General features: G+C 34.4%; 1 protein-coding gene across 3 annotated transcripts in view; it reads right to left on the bottom strand.

Moving 5' to 3' along the window:
* The window catches only part of FBXW7 (F-box and WD repeat domain containing 7), a 230031-nt gene that overhangs the window by 9770 nt on the left and 207311 nt on the right, over positions 1-12950 (bottom strand). For all 3 annotated transcript variants that reach the window (XM_044224868.1, XM_044224867.1, XM_044224869.1), the window contains 3 exons: positions 7789-7923; positions 2683-2806; positions 174-310 (listed from right to left, as the gene is read on the bottom strand). In XM_044224868.1, coding sequence (XP_044080803.1) covers positions 174-310; positions 2683-2806; positions 7789-7923 — 396 coding nt within the window. The remainder of the gene's footprint in view (positions 1-173; positions 311-2682; positions 2807-7788; positions 7924-12950) is intronic.

The following is a 12950-nucleotide window of genomic DNA, read 5'->3' as shown; positions in this document are numbered from 1 at the left end:
TGGAGAAATTAGCAATAGAGAACTATCATCCATTACACGTTCAGTTATTTAAAAACACACTGTTTTCTTTCTACAGTATATAGATGTCAAGTTACACTGCTGGCCAAGAAGAACATACTAGGTACCAAAACTGATCAGTGGTTGCTGCTATTGTTGTGCAAGAGTTCAGTTACCTTAGGAGACTTGAGTTCTCCTCGCCTCCAGTTAGTATCAATTCTGTGCTGCCTGATGTATGCACTTTTCCATGGACTGTGTATGAAACCTGGTTTTATTACTTTTCTTCTCTTGATGTGCAATGGTTCATCGATACCTAAAGTTTTAAAGAGTGAGAGTATAACTGCTGTCGCCAATAAAAATTACACATTTTATAATGTATCTAATTTCCTCCCATGCTCAAAACCACTTAAATACAGGATGCTCTCCAATTTCTAAGAGTTATTATAAAACAATAATATAAAGTTTGCATTCTCTATGGCATGTTTTCATACTGACCTTTTTATTTCTTTTTCTAAATAATCCTATGAAATGCTGGTGAGGATGTGCAGAAATTTGAGCCCTTATGCAAAGTTTATGGGAATATAAAATGGTATAGCAGCTATGAAAAATAGTATGGTGGTTCATCAGAAAAATTAAACATAGAATTATCATATCATCCAGCAATTCTAATTCTGGATATACACCCTAAAGAATTAAAAGCAGAGACTTGAACAGATATCTGTAGACCCATGTTCAGAGCTGCAATCATTCATAAAGCTGAAAGGTAGAAGAAACCCAAGCGCCCATCAATGGATGAATGAAGAGGCAAAATACACACACACACACGCACACACACACACACATATACAATGGAATATTTATTCAGACTTAAATAGAAGGGAATTCTGACACATGCCACCACATGGATAAACCTTCAAGACAAGTATGCAAAGTGAAATAAGCCAGTCACAAAAAAACAAATACCATGTGATTCTACTTTATGTCAGGCATCTAGAGTAGTCAAACTCACAGAGACAGAAAACAGAATGGTGGTCTCCAGGTGCTGCAGGGAGGAGGACTAAGGAGTTACTATTAAATTGGGATGGACTTTCAGGCAATACAAATAAAAAAGTTCTGGAGATGGACTGTGTAACAACACAAATGTACTTAATGCTACTGAACTGTACACTTAAAAATGGTTAGAAGAAATTCGGTCTTAGGTATATGTTAGCATAATTTTTTTTTAAAGTCATCAAAATAATGATTCTATGAGAGAAGGTAAGGCAGTGATGATTAATCCCACTTAGTGCAATATAGATTCTTGAGAAGAGCCTTCTCTTCACTAATTAGTCCAAGTTACGGACAGGGCAGAGGCAGGATTAGAAACCAACTGTCTTAGATCTTGACCTTTCACTCACCTGTAACTTCCTTGAAGGGGAGGATAACCTACAGAGTATCTGTCTCATGCTCTATGATTGTTCTAAAAATTTTTGCTTATCAGAGATAAATCATAATCATATCTTTACTTTTTTTTCAAAAATATAATTTTTCTATGCATGCTGGAAAAAAAGATTCTTTCTTTAGTTAATATGGATGATACCTTCTACTAAGAAAGGAGATATTTTTTCTTTTTTTTTCCACAGTTTTCAAGAACATAAGCTCCATGATGGGAAGAAAATGGGAGTTCACTATTATATCCCCAGCATTTAAGAATGTCTAGCCCATAGGAGGTGTTCAATAAATATTTATGGAAGGAACAAATATAATATGGAATATTTGACTACTGTCAATATAATTTTAGGATTTCCCTTATTTTATTCTATTCTATTCTATTTTGTGAGTGCGTGAGTGAAAAGTCACTCATTCCTGTGGATTCCAGTCAGTGAGTATGTCTCCCAAGGACAGCTGCAATTATAACCTTTATCTCTAATTGTAAATATTGGAGAGGCAGGACACCTTTCTCATCCATAAAAATCACTGGTAGAAATTCATAAATATCTTATTTTAAGCAAAAGTTTATATTTAGGTCTTTTGTCTTTTAATTGAGGTATAACTGATATACTATATTAATAATAGGTATACAGCATAGTGATTCGATATTTATATACATTGCAAAATGGTCACCATAATGAATCTAGTTATCCTCTGTCAACTCACAAAGTTACTACAATATTACTGACTATATTTCCCATGCTTTCTTTTATCTCCATGACATACTTATTTCATAATTGGAAGTTGGTAGTTCTTAATCCCCTTACATCATTTTGCCACCCTCCCTCCTCCGCCCCAGCAACCCTTCCCTCGGGCAATCATCACTTTGCTTTCTGTATCTATGGGTCTGTGTTTTGTTTTTCAGGTTTCCTTTAAATCATCCTCATCTTGATCTTTTCATTGGTTATTAATTATACTAGAGACTGGGAAGCAAATCAGACCTATTTCCTATTAATTATTAGTGCTCATTAAAGGGGTTAGCTCTAAGATTTGGCTCATCTGAATGTGTAGAATAACCTGTGGATTTTATATAAGAAGGTGAATACAAATGAAGACTCATTCTTGATTCTTTGATAGGCTGCCAAAGTTCTCAATTATCCACTACTTTAGTCTACATGCACATAAAACTCTAATTTTTACTTTTTCTATTTGCTTTCTGAATCACTTTGCTTTTTCAAAGTATAAAGATCTTCTCTCTGTGATTTTGAACCTTACCCTCTTCTTTGCATTTCTCTCTCCAGAGAAGGTTGTCTTCAGCCAAAATTCTCCAGTAGCGACATGTCTGAGCCGCTTGTAGCAGGTCTTTGGGTTCCAGGAATGAAAGCACATAAAGTGCCAGCTATGGAAAGGAAAAAGCAAAATATACCCATGTTTTAAATATATATGTGTGTGCGTGTATATATATATTTAACATATAAATAATTAACTTATCTAGAACAATCTTCTATAGAATGAAGTACTTCTAGATAAATGTAATATAATTCTACATTCTATTTTCTTTAATTACAAAAGGGAGTACTTTCTAATACTCAATCTTAAATATATACCAGACTTAAAAAACCTACTGTATTGGTTTTTATGAACTTTACTCCATCAACTTCACCTCTTCAAGGAATACTTATTAAGCCTCTCTGTCTCTGCTTTTGCCTTTGTTCTATGAGCCTCAACTCGAGAATTCTACCATTTATGTATATAGGTATACTTTACTAGTTGTTTAGATTCTGTGCTTTTCTCTCCCCATGACCAAGTAAATTCACTCAAGACAGGACTTAAATTAAGAAATGAGATTTTGGGGCGCCTAGGTGGCTCAGTGGGTTAAAGCCTCTATCTTCAGCTCGGGTCATGGTCTCAGCATCCTGGGATTGAGCCCCGCATCGGGCTCTCTGCTCGGTGGGAAAACTGCTTCCTCCCTCTCTCTCTGCCTGCCTCTTTGCCTACTTGTGATCTTTGTCTGTCAAATAAATAAATAAAATATTTTTAAAAAATGAGATTTCTAGATATTCTGTGTGATATGATTTCAGATCACTCCTGATAGATATAATTAATAGTTCTTTACCACAAAAAGTATTTATTATCACAATGATGAACTTTTCAAACATTTATACCCTTTACCAACAATTAATCAACTGTTCCACAGGCATATAAAAGTAATTAGGTTCTAATTACTTTACATTGTTTATGGGGATTTTCTTTATGGGCCAGATAGATTTTTGTAGGTTTGTACTGGCTCTTCAGTATATCACTGATTTAAAATTTTGTTTCCAATATTTCCAAACCATCAACTTTTTTTTCAGTATGTATAGTCTATTCAAGTAAATAAGGGCAGAAGAAAGAAGAAAGAAGGGAATAGTAGCTTCTGAGTATGCTTATCCAATTAGCTTCATTAATCACATAAAAATTTAAGTTATGATATTAGAATCAAAATGAACTAAACACAGCAATAAAGTTTAGTTTTCACAGAAATTAAATTATAAGTATTAAAACAAACTATCATTCAAATGGCTAAAGGCCATATGGGGAGTAAAAGCACAGTTTGAATTGTTTTCTGATACTAAACAGTAATTACATGACATAAATTGTGCTTACCCAAGAACTTTGCATACAGAGAGTTCATCATTAATCACATATTTATTGAGTACATTTCATATAGAAAGTACTCCAACCAGTCAGTCTTCAATTTAATACTACTACTACTGTTTGATAGTAAAAATATTTCTGTGGAATGATCAGTTTTGGTCTATCAGAGAAGCCCATTTAGTCAGAGTCATTTTAAATAAAAAGGCATGACTATATATTCAACAAGCTATGTATATGTGTGTATGTATACACATATACAAATACACAAACAAATATATATCTCAACACTGTACTTCTTTAGAGGATACTCCGTAAGTCACTTAATTTTTAAATTATTCAATCTATCAAAGCCCGGACAAGTTTCCTCAGTGCCAGTATACCAGTAATGGGATAACACCATATTCTTTTTCTTCTACATGAAATTGATATTTAACATAAAAATTATCAGGCACAAAGTTATACTGGTGGAAAAGAGATGCTATTTAGTGCCCAAGATATTTAATATGGTCACATGAAAAAGGCTCTTCTTTGCTTAGTTATCCAGCTGAAGTAGAAGTCACATAATTCACAGAAACAGTCACTGGATCTTAAAGGTTAGAAAACAAATCCAGAGCACCTTAGATTTCAAAGGTACACCCAAACCATCAGTTACAACATCCTTCAATACCAGTGACTGTGAGATCCCCTAGTCTAGGGTATGCCTGCTTTAAAGAGTAAAGAAACACCCAGACGCTAAGAATGTTGAAGTGCTAACCCCACAGGTAACTGGCACACTTTCCTTTAAAATAGCAAAGACCCTAACTCAGCCACGAACTTCAACTTACTCTATTTAAATCTAATCAGTTCTATTCAAAACATCTAAGTATTTCAGAAAACACATACAGCAAAATAAAAAATATGAATAAGAAAATCAGAACCAGTAAAAATATAAATCAGTAAAGAAGGTTTAAACCAGGGGAAAGTAGAATACAAATATACTGGCAACAGTATCTTATATGGTTTTTTAATTAAACTGCCAAGCAAAAAGGGAATGGCAATCAGTTACACAATTCTTAGTGTTTATTATGGAAGAAGTATACCAGGTCCTCAAAGGAAGCAAGGTTTTGTCAAACAGGGTTCCTTACAGGGACCAGAGGGTGGGCACTGTCCTGAGCTACATCCTTAGAACACCAAAGCAGGGAATTACAGGCTTCTTCCAGCCAACTAAAATGGTCTGGCTAATGCAGTTTTCTATTCATTTGTCCTAAAGGTAAAATCTAGAGAGTAATTCCTCCTAAGGACTTTCAGAAGACAGAAGCTCTTAAGTTGAAAATCTGTTTCATAAAATTAACTTTTCTTTGACCAAACTTGAAATTTCAGCGTGAGTTGCTCTTTTTTTGTTCTTCTCTTATGTAACCTACATTAGAGACAACCATGTTATACTTGAAAGGTAGATAATACTTTCCCAGAACTGCTATATTTCCATGGGTTGAACTAAGTTGAAAGAGGGAGGGAAAAGAATAAAGAAAATGTTGGCTGATCCTATATTAAGAATTTAAGTTTTACTCTAGGCCATCTACTGTATCACTATGATTTCTTGGTATTCACTTACAAAATAAGGATAATGCTGTTTATCACAAGCCTCCCATGTGAGACTAGTGAGATTTTTTCAAGGGTTTTGAGATTAATAATGTGTTGGTAAAGAGCTTTGAGATCTGTTGAAAGGAAATTGAAATTGAAAGAAAATTATTTTAACTCCATTTCCTGACATGAAGGTAATGATGTTTTAAATAATAATAGTACAGGGGCGCCTGGGTGGCTCAGTGGGTTGAGCCGCTGCCTTTGGCTCAGGTCATGATCTCAGGGTCTTGGGATCGAATCCCGCATCAGGCTCTCTGCTCAGCAGGGAGCCTGCTTCTCTCTATCTCTCTGCCTGCCTCTCTGTCTACTGTGATCTCTCTCTGTCAAATGAATAAATAAAATCTTAAAATAAATAAATAAATAAATAAAATAAAAAAAATAATAATAGTACATAGTCTCTAATAAGATAATAGTTTCCTTAAAGATTTAGACCTATACCATTATTTCTCCACATATAAAAAAAAGCATTTTTTTTCAAAATAGGAAATGCTTCCTACTAGTTGAAAAAAAGGAAAAACACAGATGATCTGCAGAGTCAGAGCCCTCGCTCATTCTTCTAACTACGTTTCCTTCTATTTCCTCAGGCAATCTTTAAAAGGAGAGTTAATCCAAGAAAATCTTTATTGCATTTACATCAGTTATCAATAATTTGTGCTTAATTCTTAGACTCTTAAAAATATTTCATATTCTCCTGACTTTGAATCGTATTTTTGAGTGTTCAAAAGTTACTATGCAAATACAAATAAAGTAAAACAAAATAATCACCACTTATAGAGATAAGGGGACAAACGAGACTAAGCAGAAGTCTGTATATTAAAAAAATACTACCTTCTAAAATAAGGAGGACAGCCAAGGAAACCATGATGTATATACCATAATAATATCAGAGGTGACTAACTTTACTTTCAGTCAAATACTTATGAAAGTGCTACCTACTATGAATGTTCTTCTGGAAGCAAAGAGAGTTTATATCATTTCCTAAGCCAATTCCATTCAAAGGGTTCAGTTTTAGAATGAGCCAGCAAAAATAAAAAAAATTCTTTCTGGGACAATGCAACTTTTTTTTAACCATTTAAAAAAATCATTCCAAAGCAGTAACATCTTAGTTTGTTTTTTCTTGGAGTAATGCTTAGTTTCATACCTTAAATATGATAAAACTATTTTACTCATATCCAATGTGAAATTATTTTTGAGACAATGTTTAATATCCATAGGATATTTAGAATGGTTAAAAGAGTTGACTCCTTTCATATTTGAAGTTTCCAGATCATTTTCACTGGTATATTACTGTTTAATATACTGTCTTCTTAGCTGATATATAATTAGTGGCACATATATAATTTGTGAAAATATAAACCATGGTGACATTGATTATTTAATTTTACATTATTTGTTTGCAGACAGAAATGAAACTGTGAAGCATATAACATCAGTAAAAGAACTACATCTAAGCTATAAAAACAAATGAGCATAAATGATTCCAAAAGAAATGTTATAAGGATATAATCAATGCAGAAAATCTATGATTGTATGTGTGTGTATGAGAGAGAGAGAAAGATGGGGGCAAGAAGAGGAATGATCAGTAGAAAAAGATATACATGTGAAATTCCGTATTTTTCAAAACAATTACACAATGTAAGTCAACAGAACTATAATTTATAGAATCACAAAATGTTAAGGACTATTAGGGACTTTGGATAAATAAACAACAAAATAAGAAAAAAAAAACACTGCTGTTTTAATAAAATCAGAATTTTTAAAAAATCTACTACTATATATAATAAATGTACCATGACAACTAAAGGCTGGACTTTAAATAACCTCGGGGAAAAAATCAAAACAAAAAAATAATCAAATTAATGGAACTCAATAGCTTACTCTTATGTATGACTTACTGCAGTGGTGGAAAGAAGTCACCTAATAAGTCCATAAATATACTTGAATCTGAAAATGATATTATTAAGTCATGGCAGTTTATCATTTACAACTCTCTTTAACACTAATTAAGAGTGTTAAACCGACAATACTGAATACCATAATTAGCATGACCATGTTTAAAGATGGTTGCTATTGAGCTATATTTTCAAATAGCACCCAATGAAGAACATAATTGATAACCCTTACCTCTTTAGGAAGCAAGGAAATGAAGTCTCGTTGAAACTGGGGTTCTATCACTTGCATCATATGTTTTACTTGGGTTGGTTCACAACTATCAATAAGCTCATCTAAAGCAAGCAATTTCTCTGGTCCACTCCAGCTCTATGAAAAGGGAAGCAGAAATTTTTATTATTTTAATAGATCTCTCAAATTACAAGCTCATAAAGGAAAACCACATTTACACATAACATAAAAGGTGGCTACTTATAGCGAAATTTTCTCCATAAGTCATTGATGGGATAATCAATTAGTCTCATCAAATTTACTAGCTACCTTTTTTAATTTAAAAAAGCCATGGTTTTGACAAATATTTTTGCACTACATTATTTATTACAAATATTATATGTTCATGTACCATCAAGATATTGGCTGAGAAATCAAAGTTTTATCTGGAAACATCAATTTGGCTACTGAGTAAATAGGGTATTTTGAAAGATGATCTTCCTTTCTCTGTATTCTTTCTAGTGGGCACCATAAAATTTTTGATGCTATTAATAAGGCACTCATCTGCGAGTTAAGAAACTGGCAGCATCATTTAGAGAAAAATTAATAACTGGATATACTGCACATCTGACAAGTGCCTTCCACAAAATAAAAGAGCTTTGATTTATTATGTGAAAATAATTTCAGATAAAAAGTAGCAAAAATATAAAACAGTAACTTAGTAATAAAATTAGAGTATGAACAAAAGGATCAGACACAAAGCACTACATTATGGAAAAACAAAAACATCATAATACTTTAAAAAATATAAGCTACTTTAAACTAGACTAGGGGAATATTTAAAACATCTTTTTTTTTTTTTTTTTTTTTTTGTCAGTGAGGATCATCTGCACAAAAGAGCCATGATTCTTAAGAGGAAAAATTAAAAAGCTATGTGAATAATTTAAAATGTTAGAATTCCCCCCACACAATAATCATGTAAAACATTTACTTTATTTTTCTTTAAAAGTTTTATTTATTTGCCAGAAAGAGAGAGAGAGTACACACAAGCAGGGGGAGAGGCAGGCAGAGGGAGAAGCAGACTCCCTGCTCAGCAGGGAGACCAATGTGGGGCTCAATCCCAGGACCCTGGAATCATGACCTGAGCTGAAGGCAGATGCTTAACTGACTGAGCCACCCAGGCGCCCCCACATAAAACATTTAAATAGCCTTGTGATATTTAAGTGAAAGTACATCCTTGAGTAGGATGATTTAGGTACATTTGTGAATTATTATGTCCATTTTGGAAGCAGGTGAAGAGAGCATAGATGGGGTTTGGAGCTAGAAGGATCTGGATTTTAACAGTACATTTCTTGCTCAAATTAGGCACCTGGATCTTATAACATGTGAAATAGGTAACAACCTAAAACTGAGATATACTGAGGATACGAGAAGCCTTATTTAGAATACTTTTTAAAGTATGTAAAAAATGTTTTACCCCCTTAGAATCTACAATGAATTTCATTTCTTCTTTTCTATCATAAAGTGTAGATTATGTTAATACTATCAAACATTTCAGCCGTATTCCTCCCACAGTACTTACCACAAATATTACCTTATTTAATCAAAAAACCCTGGGAAACATTCGCATTTTACCCCCAAATATAAAGAAACCCAGGCTCTAAAAAATCATATTCTTTCATTTCTACATATACATGCACCTAGAACATTCGCCCTTTTTAGTTAGGGTGAGGACTGACACACAGAAATAAAAAATACTCATATGCATGTATCTGTATACACATGATCCATTAAAAGCTGTTAAAGTTTGATCGTCTTGTTCAGTTTTCCTCACACAGCTTCAAATCCTGGTTCAAAATTTATCTCTTTGATAAAACTTACACTGATCAATCTCCACTCATCTCTGATCATTTAGTATTAATACTATAAACTCTGATTAATGATTTACATTCCTCTCAGGACTGAAGGTGGGCTTTTAGAACATGTTGTGCCTCTGCATCTATATAAGGATTCATGGACACTACTATACGGACATGCCAATGTGGGTGATGGACAACTTATGCTAACTAGATTAAAATGCAGCTTTAAGTAACTCTATAGCATAATCATTTTTTAAAGATTTCATTTACTTATTTGAGACAGAGCAAGAGAGAGAAAAAGCAGGAGCGGGGTGGTCAGAGGGAGAAGCTGACTCCCAGCTGAGCAGGGAGCCTGATGTGGGACTTGATCCGGGGACTCTGGGATCATGACCTGAGCTGAAGGCATATGCTTAACTGACTCAGCCACCCAGAAGCCCCTTATTGCAAACTTTTTAAACCCCTTTGCACGTATGAATGCATGTCCTAGAAATAGTTTTTGGAGTGTTTATGGTTAAATTTTGATATGAAAATAAGGATACCATAGGTAATCTTTCACAGTGAAAAGTGAAAATCTTTCAACATATTACTACTCTATATACTTTACATAGATTAATGACATTAATAGCTACTATGAATATTTCTACTTTAAGGTAATATACATATTTGATGTTTCCTTTTTTCAATTAATGTATTGTTACTGTTTTCTTAAGAAAAAAAGGAATAGAAAAACATCAATACATGATATATAAGTGCGTCTTTCATCAAGGATTTTAGGAGATAGGGTGTAGAATGAAAAAAGACAGAACAGAAGACAAATAGCTGATTCCTACCTTAAACATTAAAAACTATGTCAGAAATTTCTATATACTTAAGGAAAAGTCCATGACAAAAACTGTGCCTGCATAAATGATTTTTTAAAAGATTTTATTTATTTATTTGAGAGAGAGAGAGAGAGCGCGAGAGAGCGCGCAACAAGCAGGGAAGTCACTGGGGGAGAAGGAGAAACAGGCTCCCCACTGATCAGGGAGCCTGATGTGGGGCTTGATTCTAGAACCCTGAAATCCCAACCTGAGCTGAAGGCAGATACTTAATCGACTAAGCCATCCAGGTACCCCAACAATGTTTTTGTTTTAAACACTATTTGGGGGCACGTGAGTGGCACAGTTGGTTAAGAGGTTGCCTTCAGCTCAGGTCATGATCCCAGGGTCCTGGGATCAAAGCACCGCATGGGGCTCCCTGCTCAGCAGAGAGCCTGCTTCTCCCTCTCCCTCGGCTGGCTGCTCTGCCTACTTGTGTTCTCTACCTGTCAAATAAATTAAAAAAAAAAACAAACTTAAAAAAAAAAAATAAACACTAGTTGGGGTTTAACAAGTCAAATAAAAAGCAGACCTTGATTTAAATTATATACACATTCAGCAGAGGGTACTTTGTGACATTTTATTGAAAAGTACATCACAGACAAGGATTAGCAACATAGGCTGTAAACTAGATGGTAAATGAGACTGTTTCCACAAGCACACATATTCAACAGTCTCATTGCTCATTAAAATCACATCTCTCTGATGGTTCAAACAAGGGTATGAGCCATACAGATACTTTGCTCTCTCTAGCCTGGATTTCTTCCTTAACTCCAGACCACTACATAAAATTGCTTACTTGATATGTATTCTAAGATATGTAATAGAAACAGCATTTCCATGATCCTTCTCTTCAAATATGCACATCCACAATCCTTCCTATTTCAGTAAAATATAACTCCATTCTATTAGTTGCTCAGGCCAAAAACACTGGAGTCACCCCTGACTCTCCCATTCTCACCACTGTTAGATGGTACTGGTCTATCAACACATTTAAAAGTCTTTTTTTTTTTTTTTTAAGATTTTATTTAACAATTTAAAAGTCTTAAACTTCAAAATATATCAGAATCTGACCATTAACTACATTCATCTAGTTTCTTCTATTTCTCACGTGGATTATTCCTATAACTTCTTACTCAGTCTTCTCAGCTTCCCACCTTTGCCCTCCTCATTCTGTTCTCCACAAAACAGCGATATTCTACTTAAAACCCTCTAGTGGCTTCCCACTTCAAAGCAAAAACCAAAATCTTTAGGTTGGCCTACAAGGTTCTAATTTCCTACTCCTACCCCTCTTGTTTCCTCCCTTTAGCCATAAACACAACAAGCATTCTCTGCTTCAGAGCCTTTTCACGTGCTACTCCTGCAACATTCTTGCCCTTGATATCCACATGGCTTGCTTCCTTCCTTCCTTCTGAGACCTGCTCTGGACAACCTTTCTAAAATTGCAAACCAGTTCCAACACTCCCTTCCCCATTCCACTCCCCTTCTGACTAGAAGTTCAGGGTTTTGGTCTGTCTTGTTTACTACTGTGTCCCAAATCCAAAGTAGAACCTAGCACCTGACAGCAGCTCAGTAATAATTTGCTGAAAAAATAAATGAATCCCCAAAGAATCAGGAAATACCACACCACCACAATCTCAAAATTCTCTCCAGAGAGTATTTCTAGTATTTATATTTGACAGTATTACTAGAACTTACTTGTTTAGTCTGGTTCCAAGACTGGTTCCAAATTTTGTATACATACATGATTTACCAGCAAAAAGCATGTATTAACTTGAAAACCTAGCATTTAATGACTATATTAAAACAAGTAACAACAACCCACACCAACCTTTAATGAGGAATAGTGGAAAGAGCACTGAATTGGGGCTCAGAAAACCCAACTTCTGGAGAACATACTGCCACTAATTAGATTACAGTTTAACCTCTGTGGGCCTTAGTTTCTTTATCTGCAAAAGTGCTGCGTAATTCTGATAATGTTTTTATTTCTGTTCTAAAAAACAGTTGTCCTGGATAAAAGCATCTACCTTTGGTTTTTCATAGTAAAGTTATTTGAGAACATATTTAAGGGGATAGGAAAAACATTCCAAATTCGAAGAGGATCAAGAGAAACAAAGCTTGCTTTGTGGACAAAATTGCAAATGCAAACTTGAAAATTCTCCATGTAAGTGCTATTTTATTTCAGATAATTAGAAAATACAGGTAGGAGCAAAGAATATAAGGAGCACTGAACTGTAATCAGAAGCTTGGGTTTCACCAGTAAATTCACTATGCAACCATATGAAAGTCCCTTAATTAATCTCAGAGACCCCACCTGTTAATAAGGGGCTTGTTCAAGGCCAGGGTCACCCAAATGCTGGTTGGGGAGTGTTAAGGATCAGAGTCCTATGACTTGCCATTAGAGAATCTGATTCAGTGGTCAAGGTGGGGCTGAGGACATTTTATGTTTTAAATAAACAACTCATCCAGT

Source organism: Neovison vison, chromosome 11, assembly GCF_020171115.1.
Source record: "Neovison vison isolate M4711 chromosome 11, ASM_NN_V1, whole genome shotgun sequence".
In the NCBI taxonomy this organism is placed as follows: domain Eukaryota; kingdom Metazoa; phylum Chordata; class Mammalia; order Carnivora; family Mustelidae; genus Neogale; species Neogale vison.
Note: the sequence above shows the minus strand (reverse complement) of the source record. Positions and strands in the feature narration are given on the sequence as shown.